This window comes from Mauremys reevesii, linkage group 1 (genome assembly GCF_016161935.1).
Source record: "Mauremys reevesii isolate NIE-2019 linkage group 1, ASM1616193v1, whole genome shotgun sequence".
NCBI classification, from domain to species: Eukaryota; Metazoa; Chordata; order Testudines; family Geoemydidae; genus Mauremys; species Mauremys reevesii.
In genome coordinates, this window is record NC_052623.1 from 336,639,603 (window position 1) to 336,667,398 (window position 27,796).

At 41.7% G+C, this 27,796-nt stretch overlaps 1 protein-coding gene across 4 annotated transcripts in view; it reads left to right on the top strand.

Moving 5' to 3' along the window:
• The window catches only part of RSBN1L (round spermatid basic protein 1 like), a 99,588-nt gene extending 72,433 nt beyond the window's left edge, over positions 1-27,155 (top strand). For 2 of the 4 annotated variants that reach the window (XM_039517827.1, XM_039517843.1), the window contains 5 exons: positions 2,483-2,620; positions 4,002-4,144; positions 5,306-5,473; positions 25,852-25,960; positions 26,048-27,155. In XM_039517827.1, coding sequence (XP_039373761.1) covers positions 2,483-2,620; positions 4,002-4,144; positions 5,306-5,473; positions 25,852-25,960; positions 26,048-26,704 — 1,215 coding nt within the window. In that variant the 3' untranslated portion in view covers positions 26,705-27,155. Of the gene's footprint in view, positions 1-2,482; positions 2,621-4,001; positions 4,145-5,305; positions 5,474-10,132; positions 10,230-25,851; positions 25,961-26,047 lie in introns of those variants that run through there. The other 2 variants (XM_039517834.1, XM_039517851.1) reach the window with 2 other exon arrangements.
• The last annotated feature ends 641 nt before the right edge of the window (positions 27,156-27,796 follow it).

Below are 27,796 nucleotides of genomic sequence, written 5' to 3' on the forward strand. Positions count from 1 at the left end.
AACCTGAATTTGCACAGCTTTATGAATTTCAATATATTATTTTTACTGCTCACAATGTTCAAATTGGTGTATTCATTCCTTTTGAAATATTGAAAATGTGTTTTACATTCATAATGATTGAGTCTTGCATCATTCATTCAAATGTGCAGTATCATGGTCACAGTATCCACGCATGCACAATAAATACATAACCCCTCATCTACATTTCAAGCATTATAATACAACAATTCTCACAATATCTTAAAAATGCAACAAGAAATGTGGTGATATACACACCAAGTATGATTAAATCCTTGCCCCAGTACACATACACAAGAAGACATATTCAGTAATACTGATCAGTGCCTTATGCAAAAGTACATGCATTCTTTACAAATGGCACCTGAACTCGAAGTTGGAATACAATGCATCTCTTGCTCTGTGCTCCAGAGTACTTACATCCTTTTGTAGGGGCCTCCAGTCAGGCTGTTCAAAACATTTGCGAAGTCTGGCTACCTGTTGCTAAGCCAGGCAAGCAAAGGGTAAGCTGAGTCTCCCAGAATGAGTGATGGAATGGCATTACCACCAAGGTACATTGATACTATTGATGCAAAAGTTCCACTGGTCAGTGGAGAAAACATTCTAGATTTTCTGAAGATCCTGGAGTCATGGACCTTCATAGACCATATCACATAAATACTGGTAAACTTTCCATGATGATCAAACAGGCCTTGCAGCACCATGGGGCTGGGGGGGTGAGTGGGAGAAACCTTTTCTGTTGATGGACTCTAAGGCCTGATACAGAGGGTTAAGAATAGGCATGTGGGACCCATCAGTGGCTCCAGTATAAGTTGGGAACCCCAACAATGCAAACCAATTAATTGCCTGTGTATTGCCCAGTCTTAAGATACAGTGTGATAGAGCCTTCTTGATAACATTGCACATCTATATTTCAACAGCCCAGATAGCTGATCTACCAACAACGAACTGGTTAGCTACTGACTGGTTGTAAGGTATAGGTAGTAGGGTTGGCAAGCTTTCAGATGGGGATGGCCACACTCGTCTCTATTCTGAGGGCAGTTCTTACATAGATATTCTGCTGCTGTAGCCCTGTGCAAACTCTGCAAAGCTTTCTAAGAAAGTGGCTTTTGACATCCTGAAATTCTGCTGCCACTCGTGTTCATACCCAATCTGCAGTGCTATACTTTCCCACCAGTCAGTACTCGTTAGCCACACTCCAAAGTGGTGCTCCACCAAGGGAAGCTGCTTCAGGAAAAAAAGTTGACGATGTGTGCATGATTTCAGCCTTCTCCTTCTCTGATCGCCTTATCCTCCCAGTTCTGAAGTCACTGCCCAACTTCAGATGTTAACAGCAGCTTATTTATGTTCATCACAGTGTGGATTGTAGCGATCACAATGTGTGCTGCATGTTGCATGACAGTGCTTTGAAAATGGCACTGGATGGCTCTAAAAACCCTAATGCATGATAGGATAAATTAGGAATCATGGGAATTTAATTTGACAGTAAACTCCAGAATTCGATTGCCTTCCAATAAGTATCTGAGTGCTCAGCATGAAAAATCCTAGAATACATAGAGCACAGTGGCAGAGCAGTGCGCCTGGGATGTCTGCCCAGAATGCTGGTTGCTGATTTCAAAACATTGCAGTGTTGTGTGGGTGCAATGATACGAGGCAGAAGTACCTTAATCACAGGATAACAATGTGATGTGTATGAACTGCTTGTGAAACACTTGTTGCAGATCACATAACGCAGATACACAAAACCCATGGTAAGTTTCAAGTGTAGACATGCCTTAGGCCACTTTGCTCCTGAATGAGAAAATCCTCCTGGGGATTTAATGTGCTTTAACTTGCATACCTTTGGTTGATTTGCCTTAACTTTCTTGACAGTCTCCATGTAGACATGGCTTTGGTTTCACTTCTTTTCCCTTTTTCAAGTTTTAAGATGGTTTGTTTCATCTTCTTACTTTCAATAGGTTCACCTGTTCTACTTTTTTGCAGGCCTCTTTCTAGCCAGCTGTCATGCAACCATAACTTCAACATTCCATCCCCTTTCTGTAAAAGGAACGTCACTCAAAACATCTTGCTGCTTGTTTGGATATGCATAGTAATGAATATTTAACACCTTGTTAAATTCCACCTTAACTTGACATAACTGTGAATCTTGCAACTTGCCAGAATTATCCTCTATCTTTATTCTTTTGTATTTTAAATACATGTTTTCAACTATAGTAAATGAGTTTTACATTCAAGCTACCTGCTACGTCAGCCAGCTGGTGTTTCAAAATAATGGTTTTATAATTGATAGTATATAATACAGTTGTTAATACTGTTTAATAAGGACTGTATACAGTATTAATGTTAGTCATGTTTTAGAGAAGACAGAAAGACAGGATGTGCACATGGCATTGATTTGTAAACTTTTGTTGAGTCCTAATGAACTCAATGTAACTCGCAATTGACTTTCATATTCTTCTTCTAGGTAAAAAGAACATACTCCCATGGTACATATAGAGCTGGCCCAATGAGACAGATCAGCTTGGTTGGAGCAGTGGATGAGGAAGTGGGGGATTACTTTCCAGATTTCCTTGATATGTTGGAAGATTCACCTTTCTTAAAAGTAAGGGGAAGATGGGAAAGGGGAGATATTCTTCCAAATACTCTCTATCAGTAGTTTTCAGTGTGTGGCCCACAGACCCCTGGGGATCTGCAGACTGTCTAAAATTTTCAAAGGGGTCTGTACTTCCATTTGAAATTGTTTAGGGGTCCACAAATTAAAAAAAGGTTGAAAACCACTGTTCTATATTAAAGTAATAGAACTGTAATACTTATTATCTCACAGGTCTGGTTGAGCACCCATGTTGGCCATTCACCAGGCTCCTGTGAAGGCATCCAGCCATTGAGTCTCCAGGGTTTTTAAGCCTCAGATCTGAACAGAGTCCAGTTACTGTCCTTGGCACATACTCAGGGTGCAGATCTTCTCTATGGCACCCGCTCCTGAGAACTTTGATCATGTGGACCACTGCCCAGTCCCTGGAACCAGTGCTGACTCCTCAGGCTTCCTCAGAACTTAAACACACCCTTGTCCTGAACTCCATCTGAAGGTTTGGCCTTCTGGTTTATCTCTTCAAGGGTGCACGTGTTTAGTACACACAGACAAGATTGCACAAGATTCTGACCTACCACTGCTTTAATAACACAAGAAATATACATATCTATTTAAAAAAACAAACAAACAAAAAAAACCTCGTACATGCATTTGTTGCCTCAGTTACCTGCCCCTTCCAGAACATTCTTTGGGCTAGGGTCAGGGTTGTCTGGGGCCATCCAGAGTCCTCCTGTTTGCAGTGCATGGCTTGGGTTCTGAACTATGGAGCTCTCTTGCGCCTCCCCCTCCCCGCCGCCCCCAGCTTGCTTCCTGTGACCTTGGCCACACTGCCCTCTTTCCTGACCAAACTTCCTGTTGGTCTCCCTCAGCATTCGCCTTGTGAATCCTTTGATCACCATTCAATCCCTTAATCAGGTGACTTCCAGATCGACCTCAACAGGTGATCATGGACCTCTTTGCCAAGTGACTTCATTGCCAGGCATTCCGTTTGCTGAGAAACCAGTTCTTCTAAGTGGAAGCCAATCTGTTACCTGGATGTTTGTATTAGACTAGAGGACCATTTCTAGTTAATGACCCTCTATTGTCAGTCCTGTGCCACTACCCATTGGAACTTCAGTCCAACATGGAGTAGAGGGACAACAGAGAAGACTGCTTAGGCCCTGTATTCAGGATGGAGTTTTCATTGTGGTATAAATAGATACAGAAAGTTTGTAATCTCCTGAATTGTTCAGAATTCATAAATTGTACAGACTGTTTCCCCAAGTCATCACACTTGCTTACATTCACTTATTTACCAGATCTGTTAACTTTTTTTCATTTTACCAAATAACCATTTTTAAATGTATTTGAAAATAACTCACATCAAAATGTGGATTGTTATATTTCCCATTAGTGTACATTGCCGTGGGGGACACTCTCTAGTCTAAAATTAGAAAGTCGTAAAGATAGCGATGATGGTCCCATCATGTGGGTACGTCCAGGAGAACAGATGATCCCTGTGGCTGACATGCCAAAGTCACCTTTCAAAAGGAAAAGGTATGTTAAGATTCTTAGCTTGGTGAGTTATCTGGTTAGTTGTTTTAACCTATCCCTTTTCCACTTATCCCAATGGCTGTAGCTATATTATAGCATAAATCTTATGTTTATGTAGCTTTTTACCCCAAAAGAAGAAACAAAATCACTTCTTAGTTTTTAAGTTCTTCAAGGAAGGAAATGTGTGTTTTTGTAAGCATTTGTACACCACCTAGCATAATGATGTGCCAATCCTGATTGGAGCCTCTGGGCTTCTGTAATGAGTACTAAAATAGTAATTTTACAAAGCAGGTCATTTTTTCTTCACTCTCCCTAAACTGCAGCTACCTTGAGGTAACAGCATAAAGCAAAATGAAACGTGTTTTGGGGGAAAATGAAGAATGCTATATCCATATGAATACTGTGGGGGAAATTTTAAGTAGGCAGCACATGGTTACTCAAATTTGGCTAGGTACTGGTATTAACTCCCTATTCTTAAGTGCTTATGGATCTTTAAGTGCCATTGAACCTTTACAAACTACAAGTGACAAAGACTTCTGTCTCATCTGAAAGATGGGACCTTTAACAGTACAAAGTCACCATAACGTCATATTGGGGTACTGATTTAGATAATGACTCAAAATGAAGAGTGCCATCTACAGAATCAAACATAACTTCTTTTAGCATGTAGATTTTCCTTGTGGATTTCCCATCCAGATATTTTCCAGGTGGGACCCCTAGTTTGTAGAATCCCAGATGTCCACCTAATGTAATATGGTCTCTTACTATCAGCTTTAGATTAGCCATTGAATGATCATAGAGGATCTGTTCCACCTCAGTGGTGTTTTCTCTTTTTATTCTAACATCTCTGACAAGTAGTCTTGCAAACCTTTTCCTACCCAGTGATGAAATGTGGAACAGAGCTGTAATACACAATACTCAAATTGTTCAGTAGAAATGTAAACAAATGAATGTGAATGCACATGATTACTTTTAACATTTAATAAATGTTCCCTAAATGACTTTTGTACTGCTAATCGTCCTGTAATCTGGCCAAGATGTTCTTATTCTAATATATGTGCATGCTGAAGGAAGAAATGGATCCTGTTGAATGTAGAAAACTATAAACTTGAGCGGGGGGAAGTGTTAGATTTTTAGTTTAGTTTTGTTTTGTTTTTTAAACAGAACTACCAATGAAATAAAAAACCTGCAATACCTACCTCGAACTAGTGAGCCCCGTGAAATGCTCTTTGAAGACAGGACACGAGCCCATGCAGATCACATAGGACAAGGTTTTGAACGACAGACTACAGCTGCTGTAGGAGTGTTAAAGGCTGTGCACTGTGGAGAGTGGTAGGTGTCAACTGGTTTAGTCTTGTTAGACCTTTGAAAAATACTTGCATGAATTTCCATTTATAGCTGCTAGAAGGATCATCAGCTAATATGTTAATCCAGTTACTAGTATGTTTTGGAAATAAGCCATAACTATTGAATAAATTGTATTTTTTTAATTCTGTCTTGAGGAGTTAGGTATCCTGGGTACATTATAATGTAGATACAACTTTGCAGTTTGGAGGAAATTAGAGAAAGGCCTCCCCTGTCTCAATAACAGCTTCATAAATACAGTTGTGTAAATTGTTGCACTCAAACTTGTCTAGATTTTTGTCTTGATGTTTGTGAACCAGTACAGTAGTGGCTTGCCTACATTTTTATCTGAACTGCACATAGAATCTTCTGGGAAAATTTTGCTCTGTCTGTGTGGATAAAAACAAACATCACAATTCTGGTTCAAGGTAGTGGTGGTTGTTTTAAGCCTGGTGGAAGTTACATGGCATTTCTTTAGTGTCCCAAACAGTCTGAAACTCTCATGTGATCCAGGGGATCAGCCCAGCTCAGCAGAATCCATTTTTGCTTGTTTTATCAGAAAGAGAAGAGTACATTTCAGCTGGGCTCTTTCACTGAGCTGGAAAAGTGATAATTTGGGGGATTTTTTCGGTCCTCTTAACTTCTGTCTCTGAGACTGGCATGTGGTGCTCTTGTACATTACCTTCAGTAATTCCCACTCAGTTACATAGGTGCTGGAACTAGGGGCTCTGGGGGGTGCTGCCGCACCGCCTGGCTTGAAGTGGTTTCCATTATATACATGGTTTACAGTTTGGTTCAATGGCTCTCAGAATCCCCACTATAAAAATTGTTCCAATGCCCCTACTCAGTTATTGAGAACACCGACGCTTTTTATAGTTTGACTGTCATGGTTACTGAGACAAGAATTCTGATATTGCATCAGACCCAGACTTAATCCCTCTTTGGGTGAAATGGTGCAAATATGTGTAACAGTGCATGAACCAGAACTTGTCTGTAGTTCTGTAATAAAGAAATTCCCCATGGGAGGGAACTGGGTCATTCAAATGTGGACCTTTTTTTTTTTTTTTTTTTAAGCTTCAAGGCCTGTAGTCTAGTTTCTGCAAATTCAGGACCGTTCCACGTTTGACCTGGAAATGTTGGCACAGTTCTATTAATTCATTCATATGTGTGGTAGTCTCCTTTATTGGTCACTTAGAAGTTGGCATTTAGTGAAGTTGGATTTCTGTTGTCAAAAGGTTGTATTTCACTTATGGCAAACTCTTTTATATCAGGCAGAATATGTGTACTTTTCATATTCAAAGTAATGCAAAAAATTTTCAATCTTTCATTTTTTAGTTGTTGATCACTCTATAAACTCTGAGTTTTGTTCTTTACATATTGTCAAAGGCAAACAGATCGAAAATTACATTGGTCCATAATTTATTCTATGGTCAGTCCTGGACCAGTTCCAAAAAAGCACTGCTTGGTTCAGGGATCAGTGATGATTGTTAGATGAAATAGCATCTGCACAATGAGGACTGATCATGAATATATATTGTTGAAAAGATTGGAGTCTCCACATTCCATTGGTATAAAGCATGGATTTATAACCCTAGAAAGACAAGAGATTAGACCATAAAATGTCATTCTATTATTTTCGTTTATTTTGTTCAGTTTAAACATTTTAATGGTAGATAGTCATCTGCCAGAGCTAGAACCCAATTTTTTATACTGTCTAAACATTTTTAATATCAACATTAGCTTCCTGATATATGCAGTAGCCAACTTTGAGGTGCTTGCTAATCAGGTATCACAGCTGAAGTGAAAAGTGATACCTAGAAATAAGTGATTTTTTTTAAGCATGGTATCTTGCGGGCTGTGAAGTCTTAGGAACACTTTAGAATGACAGTACTTTTTTTTTTTTTTTTTTGAGTCATTGGCCAGCTTCAGTCTAAAAAACTGCAACTGATGCAGAATTCAGCAGTGCCTTTATTAAGCAATGTTTCTTTCCTTGAGCCTGTTAAACCTACGATGTGCACTGTGCATCTGGTTTCTGGATTGATTTTAAGATCTTGATTTTTTTTTACCTATAAGCCCTAAAAGGCCTGGGATCTACCTGTGTAAGACCTTGCCTCTTTCCTTATAACATAATGCCTCAGTGGCAGGATTAGTAGACGTACCTGAGCTGAAGCCCTTTGGGTTGATCTACATAGCATTTTGAAGTGTCTTCCAGACCAGGTCAATAGACTTGGGCTGGCAGGATTTGCTGGATAAACAGTGCTTTGAGTTGCAGCTGTGTCTGAAACTTGGGCTCTGAAGCCCTCCTCCTCCCTACACTTCAGAGCCCAAATTGCAACTTCAAAGCACTATCTATACAGCAATTTTTAGAGCACTAGTGTCAGTCCTGCTATTCCAAATCTGTCTGGGCTGGAAGCTTGCTCCAACAGCATGTGCAGACAGTACCCTTAGATAGTAGGGAGAGGGGTTACTGACAGAACATTTTGGAATTTGCTTCCTCCCTGGAGGAAGTCTGACTTTAGACTTCAGGATGTGCTGAAAGGCCCACCTTTTCTCCTTTGCCTGTGAAGAATTGAGTGTGGGGTAGAGCTAGGCAGTTGTGATGGGGGTTGTGTGTGGTGAGTGATTAATTTTAGTTATATTTGTTGTCACTATGTCTTTGAGTTGATTTGGGAATTTAGAATGTTTATTTTAGTGTATTTTTAAAATACTGTCAAGGGCACCCAGAGCATTAGATGGATGCTCTTTTTTTGTTGTAGTTAGAAAACATTTATCTTGATTAATACAAATCATGCATGGGCAGTTAGTGATTGTGGAAGCAAAGAAAGTTTTAAAGGCATAGGACTAATGTTTGTTCTTACGATGACCTTTTGCCACCCTTTCTTCAAACTCACAAAAATACACATTTGGTGCAATTGAAAAAATCTAATTCATGTGGTCTAGGAAAACCACTCGGAGGTCATGGGATCATGAGATTTGGAATGTCCTGATGACAGCTTCTGCCATCTCTTTACTATGTGTTTAAAAAATTGCGTCCCAAAGGGCAAAAATCTATGTGCACATAAATCTCAACTTGCATCTATCTGGCAAGGACAGGGGAACATGAACAGTAAAATACATAGTTATGCTATTCCAGAGTACAAAATGATATGTAAATTGCATGATTTTTTTTTATTTAAACATATTGCAGCTTGCCTCTACCGCTTGAATGCATTATAATGCTATCTACAGCCATTTTTAGTAGAAATAGTCTAATTTTTTAGGTGTACATGCTTATCCTCTATTCTGTAGTACAGCCAAGCTGGAATGTGATTGGTGAGAGGAAGAGCTCCTGCCCTGTAGAATACCTTTCGACTCAAGGGAAGGTATGCAGGGCAGGAAGCCAAGAGACCATGGGATCTAAAGTCACCCTTTCCTCACTGACTACTGTAGTACTCCTAAGGGCATTCTTCACCAAAAAATTAAAAACTATGCACAATATTTTAAATTTCTGCAAGTTTTATTTGTCAATAAATAAATGCAGAGGCTCCAGCATGGCAGTGGGGAGCACAGACCACTGGCTGCACAAAGGTGGGAGATCACCCTGAAGCTTCCCCACCCCCAGGACATGGACTCAGCAGTGAGGCTGCACCTGACCCTGACACAGCACAAGGAAACACCCTGGGGCCCTGCCCCTCTGCACCAGGTGTGGGGTAGGCAGGCTCAACCAGGCAGGATCCAAGTGTGGAGGGGCTCAGTGTGGGGGGATCCAGTTGTGAGGTGAGAGGATTCTGTGTGGGACAATCTGGGTGCAGGCAGCTCAGTGGGTGGTCTAGGTGTGGGGGGATCTGGATGCACAGAAGCCCGTTGGGGGGGTTCCAGGTGCAGGGGCAATGGGACTCTGCAGGGGCTTCCAGGTGAAGGTGGTTGGAGCTCAGCGGGGGAGGAGGAGGTCTGGGTGCTGGGGGAGTGGGGCTGGGGGGCGTGTCTGAGTGCAGCTAGTTGGGAGTCAATGGTGTGGGGGTCTGGATGTAGGGGCTCAGGATGGTACAGGAGTGGGGCATTAGGGTAATGGTTTGAGTCCAGGGAGCTCAGTGGGGGTGCAGGGGTGGGGGTCTGAGTGCAGGACGGTTCCAGATGCAGTCTCATATCCCTTCCCTCTGAGGGAGGCAAGTATCATTCCCCTCACATTAACTGAGAGTTTGCACAATGTCACTTGGGGCAGAATTGGGAGTGAAACCTTTATGTATACCAAGCTCTCATCCTTTCAACCATATTACCGCAGAATGTGCTAAATCTGTGTACTCGGACCCATTGCTCTTACCACTAAATAAACTTTGCTCTCCTAAGGGCAGGAATAAAACCTAGAAATCCTGACCCCCACTTTTCTACTGCTGTGTAGCATATAGTTATGTAACTGGAAAAATGTGCTGCACACCCAAACTAGTGGTCCACATAGAGGATAACACTTGTTCCTCTAGCTCAAGTAGTAGTCTGTGCTCTGAATCTGAAGGACAAGAATTTGAACTCTTATGCTGACCCATTGTGGCAGGTGGTCCTTAATATAACTGGCTGGAAAACAGCCTTTTCCTCTTGAAAAAATTAAAGTTTAAAAAAAAATAGTAATGAATCGGAAAGAAAGATATTAAAAATTTTTGAATTTTTTTTCAGGAGGGGAAAAAAACGTTAATTTTGGGAGAACCAAAATGGAATTTTTTTGTTTGCTCTCTGGGCTACTGGCTCCTCAGGGCTGCCAAAGCAAGGCCGCTATCCAGGGGAGGTGGAAAGTCATGCCATGCTGGAGGAGTTCAGTGAGCTAAGCTACAAAACAGAGTGGACTGATTTAAATTACCGATTTTTATGATAATTGAAATAATTAAACCTTAATTTAAGTTATTGATTTTAATCATGTTTTGCATTTGTAGTTATTTTCCTAAAGAAAAGTTCATTTTCTTTGGTTGGTATAATCATTAAACATGATGATTTGCAGCCTTTACAATACTACTTTTTGCTAAACAGAGGATTCACTGTGTCTATTTACATTCATTTAAGCGGTTATATATCTCAACATACATTTATTAAGTTTCTTAATTTTGCATTTTTTGTTAGAAAATGGTGAATGACACATTTCTTGTTTACTAGGTGATAATTTTTTACTTGTGATTTGTGTCAAGCTGCATTTGGATGGAAATTGGAATTCAATTAAATGCACAGCATTTTAAAATAGTTTTTATTGGTTAAGTAAAATTGCATTAAATGTATTGTATACATAAAAAAAAATTAAGTTAATCAAAACATTGTGCATTTAAAACTGATTAATTAAATAAAGGAAATTTAACTCTAGCCAGTGAATTGACTGATACTTTTTTTTTCTGGATAGCATGTGCCAAATTTTGAAAGGTATATAGATGCCTAAAGTTGCAAATAGATGCAGTTTTCAAAAGTGCCTAAGCAAGTTAGGAAGCTAATTCCCAGTGGGGGTTTGAAAATCACTCTGAGCACTTATTTATATCTATAGGCACCTATATACCTTTTAAAGTCTGACTCTGGATCTTTCATGTTTTTAGAATTAGTAGATATCCTCCTCTTCTTCATGTGTCTGCAGACATCTATTCCACTCAAGTGTGTACATGCCCAGCAAACCAAAGCCGGAGAACTTTGCTTAGCAGTACACATTGGGGTGGTGCTTGCACCCTTTGGCCCTTGTAGCCCTTCCCAAGACTATTTAAGTCCAATGCGATATCAACTCCACTCAGTTCCTTCCTGGCTTGAATTGGAGTATTCTGTGTGGTATTTACCTCTCACTTGTAGTATTAACTCAGAGTTTTCTGGGAGGGTTTTGTATATAGTTAGTAGTAATACCCTTAGTGTTCAATTAGTTAGATTAATAGTTTTAGTTTTGCCTGGTGCAGTGCCTTCTCCAAGTTGCAAGAAGCATGTCTCATGTGGGGTAGCCATACCCAATAATGGTCCCCATACTCATTGCTTATTGTGGCTGAGGAAGGGGCATATTTAAATACTCCATATGCAGGTCGTTCACAAAGAGGACACGGTAACTAGAGACTTACGCCTAAAGCAGCCCTTGATAGAGCAAGCTATGAGGCCCACTGCGTTTCCAGTATCAGATCGTCTGGCCTCTCAGAGGCCTTTGGTGCTGTTGAGGCTCTGACTTTTCTCCAAGGAGAAGAGGAGACTCTTATCCTTCCTCTCATCACCTGAGAGAGAAGACTCATAAAACTGACCACAGTTGCTCTAAGGTTCGAGGAGATTCTTCCACCTTTTCTAAGTGGGGTGCTGGCTACAACCAGGTTTCCTTGAGTACACGGGATAGAGCAGGGCACTTTACCCACTCTCCTGTGTCATGGTGAGATTGTTCCAGCACCGCATTGTCAACTCGGTACCATTAGTAGAGCAGCTGTTGAATCTGTTATCAACAACATGGGTCTCGACACTGACCTTACTGACTCCACAGGTTTTTCAAGCACCTGCAGATTTACTCTGCCTCTCTGTGTTGGACTTAGGTGTGATACAGGAGTCTTCAGCTGTGGCAGTATCTTCTGTGATCCTTGGACCATCTGGGTTGGTTGCCTCAGAATACAGGCTGTTGCAAGTGTTGTCTCTGGCACCATTTAAAAATCAGGCTGCAGAGACAAGACTACTCTCCTTGTTGGCACTGAGGGAACACTTGTATACTGATTCCATCTTCGATCCTCAGAGACAATGTTGGCTTCTACAGGCCTGATACGGGCTGGAGCTACAAATGCAGTACTGGCCTCTACTTTGATACTGATGTCTATTTGGTATTGAGTGTTAGTGCTGCCTTAATGACACTGCCAATACTCAAGTCACTGACTGCTCTGCCTTCTTCTGTGCCCATATACTGTGCCGATGAGTCATTCGGGACGTGATGGCTCCACCAGCCATGGCTCTTCCATTCCTTGCATTCAAGTTCAGAGTCAGCTTCCACTTTTTCTTCATTCAGATACCAAGCTCGAAAATCTTCAAGATCTTTGGGGGATCATCATTGGTACCAGGATCGGTACCATTCTTGTAATAGAGAGAGAGGTTCATAGCCTAGTTCCTACTGGCTCCCAGTGCCATGTCTATTTACTCTATGGCATTCATGCACTTATTCCAGAGCATGATCATCAAACCCTCTTCCTGTCTTACCTCCTGACCCAACAAGTCTGGAGATGCATACTGCGATTGCGCTCTCTGAGCTGATTCATCTGAGCAGGAGTAAGCAGGATCACAGCAGATTCCATTGGCCCTCGCTTTCCTCTTCATCTTGTTCATAGGACAGTTCCACTCTACCAGGTTCCTCCCCTTCTGTGCCTGAGGATTTTAAATCATATCAAGATCTAATAAGGTGAATGAACACAACTTTAGGCTTTCAGGACAGTACCCATACATGAGTAGATATTCTCCAGTGTTTAGTTCCAGAGGGTAGTTCTTCCTATAAATGAAGCACTTTGACATACCTAGTTTTCTTACTGCCCACAGCGAAGTGCGCTGACAAATGGTATTATGTCCCTATGCAGGGTTTTGAGTGCTGCTTCTCACATCCAGCCCTTAACTCTCTGGTTGTCATGGCCGTAAGTGACAGATAGTGAAGGGAGATTTAAGTCAGTGCTGAAAGACACAGTCTAAAAGGTTAGATTTAATGGGAAGAAAAATGTATTCAACCTCACTTTATGAATGTTCATCAATAATTGGCAGTCACAATCAAAGTATGATTTGTAAATTGGGAGACTATGTACAAATTTACAGATAAATTACCAGAATCCTCCAGAGAAGAGCTTAATGTTTTCATCGAGGAAGGTTGTTTAATCACTAAGATATCACTACAGTCAGCACTAGATATCACGGATGCCTCTGTTATTATGGCCTCAGCTAAAATAATGAGAAGAGCTTTGGGGTTATGGAACTCTGGCATAGCCCCCGAGGCCCAACAAAGCATGGAGGGTTTACCAATTGATGGTTTAGTTTTTGTTTTCAGAGAAAATTGGAGAGACATTACGCCCTTTGGGAAAAAAAAGAGACTCTCAAACTACTTTAGGTTCATTTGGAGTGTATATCCCAGCGATAGAGATGTCACTTGGGGAGTCAGCAACAACAGTAGCAACATTACCGACTACATTCCCAACTGTATTTCCAGCAGTTGGCTTATCGAGCCAGAGAGCAGGACTTCTCCAGGAAGAGATGTAAGTCGCAAAGGAGAAGGCCTTCTCATTCTAATTTCAACCAACCAGACCATTCTCCATCAGCTTTGGGCAAGCAGGTAATTTGACTCTCCTAGTGAGGACATCATTCTAGGTGAGATCTTCTCGACCATATCTCCTCTGTTTGGGGACAGCCTCTCCTGCTTTTTCAGTAATTGGGAAGCAATAACTAATCACAAGTTGGTCCTAAGCTCTGTGAGGTCAGGTTATGCCATCCAATTCCTGTCTATACCTCTTTCCCACCCACCTCTCTCATGCCTTTTCAGGGACAACTCTCGTGAGTCCCTATTCATTCAGCAGATCCAGACTCTCTGTGCTTTGGAAGCCATAGAGAAAGTTCCCTGTCAGCACTGAGGACAGGAATTCTACTGCTACTTTTGATCCCCAAGCCCATGTGTTCGTGTACCTAGACGATTGGCTAATGAGGGGCAAATCAGAAGATCAAGACCTCCATCATGTCCAGCTCACGTTAGATCTGGAGCTGATTTTGATCAAAGAAAAGTTGATGTTTAATTCCAACACAAAAAAATCAAGGTAATTGGGCCCTACTAAACTCTACGAGTGTGAGGGCCTTTCTCCATCAAGAGCGATTCAGAACAGTTCATCACCTATCTTTACCTTCAGTCTCACACTTCAGCTACAGTCCATGTGTGCCTGAGGTTACTAGGTAGGGTTGCCAACTTTGGTTGGACAAATTCCTGGAAATTTCATCATGACACAATCTAATTAAAGATTAATCTTTAATTCCTGGATACTCCAGGACAATCCTGGGGGGTTGGCAACCGTATTACTAGGCCATGTGGCTCCATGCACTTACATACTCCAGCATACAAGATTGTGCCTTTGTCCTCTTCAATTTTGGTTGAAGTTGCCTATCACCTGAATTGTCAGGCTTTGGACAGCCTTGTGTGAGTGCCACCAGCAACTCTGGAGACCCTGCAATGGTGGACAAATCAGATCAGTGTTTGTGAAAGTGATCCTTTTGACCATCCTACACGATAGGTTGGCGAGAACATCTGGAAACATTGAAACTTTTTGTGTTTGTGTACAGAACAGGAGGTGTCTCTTCATATAAACATCCTGGAGCTTCAAGCCATTTGCAATGTGTGCCATGCCTTTTGGACATAGATCAAGGGCACAGTGGTTCATATCCTCACCGACAATACCACCGCAATATATTATGTGAACAAGCATGGAGAAGCCCACTCCAGCCATCTTTGTCAGGAAGCAATGAAATTTTGGCAATTGTGTATCACGGAAGATATCATTCTTACAGCTGCTCACTTGCCAGGTGCTCAGTGTCACTTGGCTGATCAGTTCAGAAGGAACTTTTCCCAGAATCTCAGAAGAGTGGCATGCTGAGGTCCATTTTGAAGGAATGGGGCATTCCAATGATGGACCTATTTGCAATGAAAGACAAGAAGTGCAGTCAGTTTTTGCTCCTGAGCAGGTTTCAGTGCAGCCTTATTAGCTGACCCCTTCCATTTGAATTGGATTGGCACTGATGTATGCCTTCCTCCCCACACTTCCCCCTCCCACTCATTTCCTAGATGATTCTCATGCTGAAGCTAGATCATGCCAAGATGATACTCATTGCACCAGCTTGACCGAGACAGTGTTAGTTTTCCAACCTTCACAGTCTGACTTCTCAGATCTGTTTTCCTCATTCCTGACCTGCTGACACAATGCCATAGTCAGATATGGTATCCAATGCTGAGCAGTCTGTATCTGATGGCATGTATGCTGCATGGATAAATGAGCAGAAACAATATTCGCAAGCAGTGCAGCAAGTCCTGCTTAATAGTAGAAAACTTTCTACTAGGGCTACCTATTTGGTTAAGTGAGAAGTGTTTTTTGGTGTTTTTACTGTTCATTGGCTTGGGGAATTCAGCCAATGCTAGTATGTATTCAGGTCATTTTGGATTACCTATTGCGTCTAAAGTTCTCAAGTCTGTCGCTCAGTTTGTTGAGGGTCCACTTAGCAATGATCTTAACGTTTCATCCTCTGAGCCAAGGGAAGTTGGTATTTTTCAATTGCCTTGTAGTTAGATTTCTGAAAGGTGTTGTCCACCTCTTTCCACTTGTAAAAGAAAAGAGTCCTTTGCAGGACCTTGATACTGTACTGGCTGCCCTCGTGGGTCCTCTGTTTGAGCCCCTAGCCACTTGCTGTGTATCTACTGTGCCAAAAGACAGCTTTTCTTGTTGCCATAACTCCTACAAGGAGAGCTACTGATCTGCAGGCCTTCATGGCACAGCGTCTGTATATGATCAGTTTTTCAAAGTCCAGGTGGCCTAAGTTTTTGTCTGAAGTGGTGTCACAATTTCACCTTAACCAAACCATATAGTTACCTGTATTTTTTCCTAAGCCTGTCTCAAATGCAGATGAAGAGACTTTATTCCTTGGTGGCTTCTGCACACACTGTTTCCAGATGGATTACCACAGCATATGGGGTAACTCAGGCCACACCTCCATGACCACAGAGCCTGGTGGCTCATTTGACAGGGGATCAAGTGCCTTTTGTTGTGCTTCTCAGTGACTTTTCTATATTGGACTTTTGCAGGGCCACTACCTGGTCTTCCACACACATTTTTACTAAGCATTATGCTATTACGACGGCATCTAGATCGAACACAGAATTTGGGCAGACAGTTCTTGCAGTTATTTAAGAAGACTCTGAGCTACGCTTCCATTAATTACTTGAGTCATCTGAGTGGAATACACATCTGCAACCACTTGAAAAAGGAAAAAATGGTTTACCTGTACTGTAACAATTGTTCAAGATATGGGTGCAGAGATTTATTCCAGGATCCATCCTCTCTGCATTGGAGTCTCCCATCTTAAGATTCTGGTGCAAAGAAACTGAGGGGAGTCAGGGTGGTGCCACCCTTAAATAGCCATGGAAGGGGCTATGAGGACCAGAAAGTGTGAGTTCAGTTCCTGGGGGTACAGAAGTGATTATTATGATTATCTAGTTTGACTTCTTGTTTTGTATGACTTTTCATTTTAAAAAAATCAGCTTGTCTGTCTTTCTTTGTGCCAGGGCTTCCCTAGTTTTGTGAAAGGATTTCTTGGAATTTGTGAACTCTTCATATTTAGCTGAAATGGTGGGAGTATTTAACAAAGACATCCTTTCTCCCAGGTGTTCATTAGGTATTAGAATTGTAAATGTTAATGAAAATAACTTAAAACAGCCCAACAAATTTCTTTGCCTTTAAGTTATTCAGCTTTCAATCTTCAGATTTCACTATTCAGTCACCATAGTGTCTTTCAAGGTAGACAAGATCAGAATTTCTGAAGAGGCAGTAAAAAAAAATACTTTTTGGGAGGGAAGAGACAGAACATTAAACTTCCATAGCTTCATTATACATCATTAAGAACAAAAAAGTACAAAAATCCTATTTTTTTCTTTTGCAAGACATCTATAATGTTTTCAGATGTATTCCATTGTTTGACTTATTTACTTGGATATACACAAATTATTAAAAAGCACCCATCCAATTATCTAGGCAACCTTGACAAACTTTTTAAAACTCACAAATAAATAAACAGACTTGTCATTTCTCCCAGATATATTAACCCAGCAACAACAAAATAATTACATACACAAAAAACTGCATTAAAGAATGTTACTATTGCAAAGTAAAAGCACTCAGAGATTAGGAAATGCCAGAATTGAGGTCGCCTGTGGGATTTTCAAAGTTTATAACTTGGTTGCCTTGGATGGATTTTTCACAGGGACAGTAAGGGCTTGGCTACACTTACAAATTTGCAGCGCTGCAGCAGGGTGTGAAAACACACCCTCTCCAGCGCTGCAAATTGCGGCGCTGCAAAGCGCCAGTGTGGTCAAAGCTGTCCGTTATTCCCCACAGGGAGGTGGAGTACGGACAGCGCTGGGAGAGCTCTCTCCCAGCGCTGGCACTTTGATTACACTTAGCGCTTCAAAGCGCTGCCGCGGCAGCGCTTTGAAGTGTAAGTGTAGCCAAAGCCTAAGAGTATGTCTACACTGCGATGTAAGCCCAGGATTGGTGGGACTCGAGTCAACTGACCTGTGTTAGGGAACCCTGGATTTGAGCGTCTATGTTGTATTTTAACCCTATGTTAAGAGTTTGCTAACCCTTGCTCAAACCTAGGGCTCTAGCGTCCACACTGCAGTGCAAAGACCTCAGTCAAAGTAACCACATCTGAATCCCTAGCGTTTCCCTCCCACCTCTACTCCCAAAATGTGGCTGCTCTAGCCCTAGGACTGTGGTACATTGTGGGAAAACTTTACTGCCCGCCCTGCATGTTACCAGGAAGCAGCTTGCTTTGCAAAAGGCTTGATCAGTTTGCTCTCCATTGCAAACCCAGGAGGCTCTCTTATAGTGCGCTTGCAAACCAGTGATCAGAAGAGAATGGATTAACACTGACCTGAGCTGCTGCCTTTTGGAAATGTGGAGCCGGGGTGGGTGGGAGGAAGGGGGCTTCCATTTTCAGTAGAGTTTGTTTGGATAGAAAGGACTAAGGAAGTTGTCCCATGGAATTGTGGGATACGTCTGACTGATTCCTGGGACCTAAGTCAAGCAGGGCTGCATCTACACTGCAAAGCAACAGGGCTCGGACCCTAGGTCCTGGCTTAACTCGAGCTCAGAACTTCCAGCTCTGCAGGGTCCAAGTCCTGAGTTAGCAGTGTAGATGCAAGTGGGTTAGGCTTGAGCCTGAGCTGAAGCACGGGCTTATGTTGCAGTGTATATATACACCAAAAACCACCTCTCTGACTCTAGAGCAGTGATTTTCAGCCTTTTAACATTTGCAGACCCCCTAACTATAGGTGTCATGGCCTATAGAAATTACAACATTATTAGAAAAATGATTAAAGACTGAAATCAGCTTTCTATAAAGCAGTCTCTTCTTTTAAATCTTTTTGTACTTTTCTCTAATGAAATTACTTAAGTATGTGTTTTTTATAATTTTTATACTTTGTAAAAGAAAACATCAATCTTTTTGATGAAACATTAAAGTTGAGCTAAACCACAAGTCAGAAAATTGAGTTAAAATTCACACTAAAATTAATTCTGCCCTGTTTCATGTGTGGGGGCGTGTGCACGCATCCACATTGTAACAGATGTCTCATTACATGAACACAAAGCTTATTTAGTAATAAATAAATCTACAGAGCATTTTGAAAGGCTTTAGAAAGAGAAACAGTTGATGCTTTGAATTGCAGATTGTCCAGTGTGAGTAGTTGTATAATGAGATCATGTAAATGCATAAAGCAACAAGATAAAGTTAAGGCCACTGTGGGAACCTTAGCATTGAGTTGTCTGAATTTTTAAATCGTGCAAAAACAGTGTCACTTTTTCATTTCACTCTGAAGTTTGTGATGCTCAGGAGTGAGGGATAAAAGTGTAACTTCATTTGTATCTGAAAATGGAGATGACACTTTATTTTGACTGACTAACTTGTAATATTTAGAGGTTTTCAAAGGGTCAGAACATAACTCAGTTCTAAAATATTAATAGGTTAATTATTGTAATTTGGCTGTTTTGATTGAAGGATGCTTGTAGGTACTTTTCAGTTCTTGTATATTTAAAAAGTCTAAAGTGTCAGAGCCACAGGCAGTTGCTCTTTTTATTTTTAATGCATGTATATGATCGCATTTCTTTCAAATCAGAATCATAGAATCAGAAGGTTAGAAGGGGCCACAATAGTCATCTAGTCTAACCCCCTACCAAGATTCAAGATTTGTTGTGTCTAAACCATCGAAGACAGATGGCTATCCAGTCTCTTTTTGAAAACCTCCAGTGAAGGAGAGTCTATGACTTCCCTAGGCCGTTTGTTACATAGTCATACTGTTCATAGAGTTAGGAAGTTTTTCCTGAGATTTACTCTAAATCTACTGTGCTGTAGTTTGAACCTGTTGCCCCTTTAGTCCTGCCCTTGGTGCCAAGAGAAAACTTTTTCTCCATCTTTCTTATGGAAGCCTTTCAGGTTATCCAAAGACCACTATCATGTTTCCCCTTAATCTCCTCTTTTCCAAACTAAACATATCCATTTCTTTCAGCCTTTGCTTATATGACTTGCATTCAGGGCCACCCAAGGGGGGGGGAGCAGGGGGGCAATTTGCTGCAGGCCCCGCAAGGGCCCAATGAAAATGTCAGAGGCTCTTTCTGTCCCCGCCTCCGCCTCTGCCTTCCCCCATTCCCCGGCGCCTCAGCACTCTGTGTCCAGGAGCAGCCCCAGACAGAGCTAAAGTGGCATGGCTCAGGCGGGGCCTGAGCTCCTCCGGCTCAGAGCTGCCTGGTAAGGGGGCGGGGCTGTGAGCTCCGGTCTCACCAGAGCCATGCTGCTGCAGCGCTGTCCAGGGGCCAGGACAGCTCTTGGATGTCGCGTGCTGAGGCTCCGGGAGAGGGGGAGGCGGGGGTAAGCAGCATGGTAAGGGGGCTGGGGCAGGGAGGGGGCAGAGGTTCGGGGGGGCAGTCAAGGGATGGGGAACAGGGGGTTGGATCGTGGGCATTCTGAGGGTCTGTCAGGACTCGGCAGGTGGGATGGATAGGAGTTGGGGCAGCCAGGGGACAGGGGCGTAGGGTCCCAGGGGGGTGGTTGGAGGGGTCTCGGGGGGGCAGTCGGGGGACAAGGAGTAGAAGGGGTTGGGGATTCTGAGGGGGCAGTTGAGAGGTAGGAAGTGGGTGAGGGTCGGATGGGGGCAGGGCCAGGCTGTTTGGGGAGGCACAGCCTTCCCTACCCTAAAGCTCATTCAGCAGTTTGAGGCTTGCAGACAGCTATTTAACACAAAGAGCCAAGCCGTTATCTTTTCCCTTAGGGCTACCATCCCTTTCACTTCTCAAATGCCAAATTATAGTCTATATTTAATTTCAGTGCCATAGGGAGAGATTCATGTCAAAGGAGGTAGCTTCATTTAAAATTAGCCCCTTTAGATTAACAGTGATAGAGCCAAGAGAGCCGTGGGGGAGGGATCACATGAGAAGAACAATATCCTACACCACCTACCTCCTTCCCAGCCCTACCAAGGGAGACCCCCCCTCTCCTGCATTCCTCGAGGCTCCAGAGGGGTTAATTCAGTGGTTTTCAAACTTTTGTATTGGTGACCTCTTTCACATAGCAAACCTCTGAGTGTGACCCCACCCTTATAAATTAAAAACACTTTTTATATATTTAACACTATTATAAATGCTGGAGGCAAAGCAGCGTGTGAGGTGGAGGCTGACAGCTCGCGACCCCCAGTAATAACCTCATGACCCCCTGGGGGTCCCTACCCCCAGTTTGAGACCCCCTGGGTTAATTTAATTTTAGCACAATGTGTCCATTCACATGCATGTGCTATTTTGAGCATTTCAGTTTTCACAATATAGGCTCATCCCAGATTCTGGAACAAGCTCAAATGCTCAGTTTGTGGAGTATGTACATAAGCTATACTAAAGACAAACCCACAGTAATCGTCTCCAGTTTGTGAGGGACCCCATCGAGCCAGTCTCTAGGAAACAGATAAATTCATGGAGGTTAAGTCCATTAGTGGCTATTAGGCAGGATAGGTAAGGAATGGTGTCTGTAGCCTCTGTTTGTCAGAGGGTTGAGATGGATGGCAGGAGAGAGATCTCTTGATCATTACCTGTTGGGTTCACTCCCTCTGGGGCACCTGGCATTGGCCACTGTTGGTAGACAGTATACTGGGCTGGATGGACCTTTGGTCTGACCCAGTATGGCCATTCTTATGTTATGTTCTAATCTAAATGAACCCAAAATTATGGAGACAGATATGAGTCAAGGAAGCCAGCAGAGTATCAGAAACCTGGAAAAATCTCTGACTGGATGGGCTCAGGTGTTTGGTCACAATCTGAGGTGGTTCAAAAGTTTTGGATTTTTTTTAAGCAGAATTTTCTTATTGTTTCTTTAAACAATCAAACGCAGCAAGCAGCAAATATTTGGCCACACATTTCTGAACCCCCAAACCATGTTCAGGTTTTGGCAGACTAATTTCAGCTTTTCAATTAAAAAAAACACAACAAATCTTGAAGGAAAGCAGACATTGTCAGTGATTTTTTTTCTGCTTTTTAAAAACCCCTAGTTTTCGATCCAAAAAAAGTTTTGATGGAAAGTATTTGTCCAATCCTTTTAATGAGCTTTAGTGCTTTTTAGCACTAGCTGATGCTGAGAACCAGTGATACCTTGTAAAGATGACTTGAAAAGAAGTTTTCTCAAAACTGTGTTTGTGCTGAGATGCAGAAGGTTTTTAAATGTTGATTTTTCCCAGGGCCACTCTGGGGGGCGGGGGGAGTGTCAAGTGGAGCAATTTGCTGACGGCCGCACAGGGGCCCCCATGAGAATATAGTATTGCAACTTTTTTTTTATGAAATTGCTTTGCCCGAGGCCCCCTGAATCCTCTGGGCGGCCCTGCTTGCATTCTATCCCTTTGATCATTTTTGTTACTTGCCTCTGAATACTTTCCAGTTTCTCTACATCCTTTCTATACATTGGTGACCAAAATTGGACACAGTACTCCAGCTGAAGCCTAGCTAGTGCTGACTGGTACTATCACCTCCTGTGACTTGCATGCTATACCTCTGTTAATGCAACCCAAAATTGCATTTGCTCTTTTGCAATAACATCGTATTGTTGATTCATGCTGAGTTTATGATCCACCATAACATCCAGATCCTGCTCAGCAGTGCTGATGCCAAGCCCGTTATCCCCCATTCTGTATTTGTGCATTTGTTTTTTCTTCCCTAAGTGTAGCACCTTACATTTGCTTTTGTTGAAGTTCATTTTGGTGTCTATAGCCCAATTCTCCAATATATCAAGATCCTATTGAATTTTAGTTCTGTCCTCCAAGTATTTGCATCCCCCCCAACACCCTCCCCCACCATGTACAAATTTGATCAGTATGCTCTCTTTTCCTACATCCAGATCATTAATAAAGATGTTAAATAACACCAGACCCAGAACAGATCCCTGTGGAACCCCACTTGAGATCTCTCTCTAATCTGACATCATTCCATTAATAGCCACTCTTTGTGGTTGTTTAACCAGTTATGTATCCCCTTAGTGGTAATTCTACCGAGCCCACGTTTCTCCAGCTTACTTATGAGAATGTCATGTGGGACTGTGTCAGAAGCTTTGCGAAAATCCAGGTATCTTATGGCCACCGCATTCCCCCTGTGCACCAAACCAGTAACCTTGTCAAAGGTGGAAATCAGTTTGGTCCATCCTGGCTGCTAGAGATCACCTCTTCATCCTCCAGGTATTTGCAAATGGAATATTTTATCCAAGTAGCTTCCCAGGTATCAAGGTCAAACTGACAGGTCTTTAGTTCCCTGGCTCCTCCTTTCCCCCCTTTTTAAAGATGGGCGCTACATTAGCCCTTCTCCAGTCATCTGGGACCTCTTCTGTCCTCCAATTTGTGTTGTAAGCTTTGGAAATTCTCATTAGAGTACTGTCAGTGTCTAAGTTTCATAAGGGAACATCCTAGTTTAGCACAGAATTTGTAATGTGGTGTTTTAATGTAATGGAGGTTGCATACCTGACTAATTCACTATTCTGTTTAAACAAACAAACAAAACCAACTTGATATAAATGTTCAGATTCTTTAGTTTCATGCTGAGATTGCAAGTTATTGAAGAAAAACATCACATGGCCATTTATCTCAGTTTTAAATTAATTGTAAAATTTAGTCTGCCAACTCTTTAGAACTTAGAGTTGTTCCCTGTGTTAGTCACCAAGTAATTAGAAACAAAGATCAATTAAAGGGACACAATCAGCTATTTTTTTTTAAATAATTGACTTTTTTTTAAAAGTCCAAGGTGTTTCAGCACCTATTAAATACATCCTGAATTAAAAACAAAAACTTTTTTATATAAGGTGTTTTCGCTTCCCCTATTCTTCAATAGTCTTTACAGCAAGAGAGAAACAATTAAAATAACTGTTAGATTGATGTTTCTTAGACTTTTGAAAGTTGAGCCCTCCTTCAGAAACCAATTATGCCCCTCTTCAGCTATGCCATGTTAGCAGGGCATTAGAGGGGAAACTTGAACTGACACTGTTCCATATCTTCGTCTGCCCCCTTCCATAGAAAGTGCCTTGCAACCCTGGAAGAGAGATGCACTTTGTGTATTTGACAATACTTAATGCAGCATTTCCCATCGCACAGGGAAGATGTTTTCAATAACTTAGTTACAGTAATCCTGTTAATTGCAACTCCAGTATGCACAACATTTTACACCAGAAATTATTTTCAGGTAGACATTGTTCCTATACATCAGGGATTGGCAACCTTTGGCACGTGGCCTGTCAGGGAAATCCGCTGGTGGGCTGGGATGGTTTGTTTACCTGCACAGTGCACAGGTTTAGCTGATCGCAGCTCTCACTGACGGCAGTTCGCCGTTCCAGGCCACGGAGGGCTGCGGGAAGAGGTGTGGGCCAAGGGATGTGCTGGCCGCCGCTTCCCACAGCCCCCATTGGCCTGGAACAGCGAACCGTAGCCAGTGGGAGCCGTGATCGGCTGAACCTGCGGACGCTGCAGGTAAACAAACCAGCCTGGCCTGCCAGCGGATTTCCCTGACAGGCCACGTGCCAAAGGTTGCCAATTCCTGATATACATATTTCCACAACCAGTCACTTCATATTATTACAGAATAGAACAGACAGACACTTTAACAATTACTTTTATCTTCAATATATATACCTAAAAACCTCTATTAAATCTCCTCCCCCTCATCAGTGTTTAATGTTTGAATATCATCCAATTCCTCTCATCCTTTCTACCCTATAGGAGAAATAGCATGAGTAGCTTTTGTGTGTGTGTGTGTGTGCGCGCGTATGTATACTGTTGAAGGAGAGCTGAGTTTTGGATTCAGATTTGAAAGTAATAAGGAACATGGTATGTCTTGCTTTTTGTGAGAGTGGGTTCCATTATCTGGAGTCCAGCTTCTGTGAAAATTCTCTCCTGTGTTCTTGAGTCTCTTCCCTATGGTGGACAGTTTCATGGTTTAATTGAATGATGCAGCTGTTGTGGGAAGTCATGGTTGTGGGATGAGAGGTGAACTTTCATGGAGGGTTTTGAATATTGGGACAGAAATGAGGAACTGGACTCTGAATTCAATAGGGAGCAGAAGGAAAGGGCAGAGCACCAGACCAAGGCACTCACAGCAACTTGAGCTAATCAGACAGTCTGCTGTATTCATTATGTGCCTTCATTCTATTTATGAGTTACAGTAATCAAATCCTAGAGGTCATAAATGTATGGATCACTGTGGCCAGGTCTGTGCCTGATGTACAATCTTCTGGCCAGATGCCAATAGAAATGAGTGGATTTTTGCATGGTTGGCTCTTTGGACTCTGCTACTGTGTGACTAAAGGACCCTACAGCTGCAGACTGACTTAATCTGAGGTTATCTTCCCCCCACTAGGGGGGCATGTTATAAAGGAGATAAGTTCTTCCCTCTTTCCAGCATTACCTCAGTCTTACATAGATTCAGTTTTGTCCTGGTACTTTCATCCAGGTGATGATTTCACCTAGGCTTTGAGAAAGCTGGGAGATGATGCTGGTCTCATTTGGCATAAAGGAAATGTGGAGTTGGATGTTCACCATCAACTTTTAGTATCTCAGCCCATGTTATCTCTCCAGTTCTCCCAGAGGCTAAACAATATAGGGAAGATGATTGAACCTTGTAGGATTCCATAGGGGATGCTTTTGAGATGAATAGTTGCCCATAAATAAGTGTCTGTGTTTGGCCAGAAGCATGTCAGAATATTTCTCTCCATCCCTAGGGCAACTTTAAAGGTGGGACACAAGGAATATCACCAAATACCTTGTCATTGTACAGAAGAAGTCGTTTATCAGAGCAACAAGTGCTCTGTCTGTACCATTCTCTAGCTTGACAGTCGGTTAGTAGAACATACTGGAACATCCAACCTCTGCCTTTCTTCATGATGAAAGACAGTCACTGTTGGTGGCACTGGTGGAAACTGGTTAACTGAATTATATTCCTGAGTGTGGTTAGTGTGTTGTTGCTGAAGAGCTACAGGCTTTTTCAAATTTCTTTTCAAACTTGTGTTGTAAAATTCATTTTTAGATTCTGTTTGCTTTGTTCTTGCTACCGAGACTAACAAAGTCTGTAGCAATTTAAACTGTGGCCCTGACTCTGCTTATTATTATTATTGTTATTATTTTGTAGGCCTGAGCAACCTCGTATAACCAAAGATGTAATTTGTTTTCATGCTGAAGATTTCTTAGAGGTAGTTCAGCGAATGCAATTAGATTTGCATGAGCCTCCACTCTCACAGGTAAGCTTGTTGTGAATTATTAATCATGAATATTTCTCATGTTTTAGAATAGATTTTTCATCTTTATTCTCATTTTTCCTCCTCCAGTGTGTCCAGTGGGTTGATGATGCAAAACTTAACCAACTGCGAAGGGAAGGCATTCGATATGCTAGGATTCAGTTATATGATAATGACATTTATTTTATTCCAAGGAATGTTGTGCACCAGTTCAAGACAGTTTCAGCTGTTTGCAGTTTGGCTTGGCACATTCGGCTCAAGCTATATCACTCAGAGGGAGAAGTTTCTCAAAATGCAAGCACCTGTGAAGCAGGCACATCTGCAGACCCCATGTCTTCGGTTATTGGACTTCAGACTGACAACATAATCTGTACAATAAGCAAAAATACCTCCGAAGACACCAAATTTTCAGATACTCTGCAAACTAAATATGTACAGCAGGAATTCACACAGATAAAACATGAACTTATTGCATCTCACCGAATTAAAGAGGAATCCATGAATGTTAATCTTCCTGAGAAGACATTGGCACCTAATGATATGGAATGTCAGAATATTAAAGGAAAATTTGATAATATTGAATTGACAGGATTTAAGTGTGAAGTGGACTCTAAATTCGAACCTGGCAACAACGACTTACAGGATAAGTTGTGCTCTGGAAGTCACATAAGTCTATATGATACAAGACAACAGGGTTCAACATATCCAAATCTGCATGGACAAAGAGAAGATGACTTTTTGTGCTAAATTTGTACATATCGTTTTAAATTTCTTTTTAAACTGAATGACGTAATAATGTAAAGATTCATAAATTCTGTGAGGCAAGCTTGTGACTTGCCCTCACATCTGTTACAGAAAATAGTTTATGTAGCTTTGTAACATTCCTCAGTGCCTGTCCATAACTGTGAAGTATCAAAGCACTTAGGGCCAGATGCACTGTAAACACTGCAGGTTTAACATAAAGAAGTCTTTAAATAATTTGAGTTGTAGGTTTTAGAGTAGAGCTGACATTTAACATATATATTTTTTGTAAGATGAGCCAGAATTCTTTTTGACAATTCCAGGCTTTTCCATAGAGCTTATTTATACCAATTTTTTTCATTTTAAATGTGTCAGCACTGTAGTGTAAATAGCTTTTTTAAAAAATCTTTTTAGTGTGATTTATACTGAAATGTGAGCCGCTTAATAAAGGTTCAGAATAACAAATTGGTTTTATTTTTGGGTCTGCAAAAAATAACAACTCAGTTAAACTGCCTCTTTAAACTGTTGTCTACTTGTTCTGTACTTGCTGAAAGATGCAGTTGTGCCCTTGCTTGTTTCTGGAGTGAGGAGCTGCAGCAGACAAACAGATAGGATGGAGCGTTCTGTGTTTGTAAAGAAAGATCAGTCTGAATGCCGTCTACAGGACTACTTGTAGCTGCTTGTTAAAAGTGTACCATGCACTCCTTAGTGCCTGCTGGCAGATGAACAGGAGAGGCACAGCCTTTATACACTGTCCTTTTCCTTTAGTGTCTGGACTACAACTAGGTGTCCTGTGTGTTCCAGGAGTACTGGCTGCAACATTGTATCTCTCTGCAGGTGTGCTGGGAATAGGGAGTTTTAAGGCTTCCTTTTGCACTCGTTTTCTCTCCCCATGCACCTCACCTCAGAACTTAGCCCTTTATCTTAACATTTAGACTGGAACTTTTCCTAAATCTAGTTTCCGACAAAATCAGAGCAGAAATATTTTACAAAGATTTAACTTTTATTTTTATATCATTTAAAAACTTTTCTCAAACTTCATTGCACCATGACCCCCTTCTGACAACAAAAATTACTACACAACCCCGGGGTGGGGAG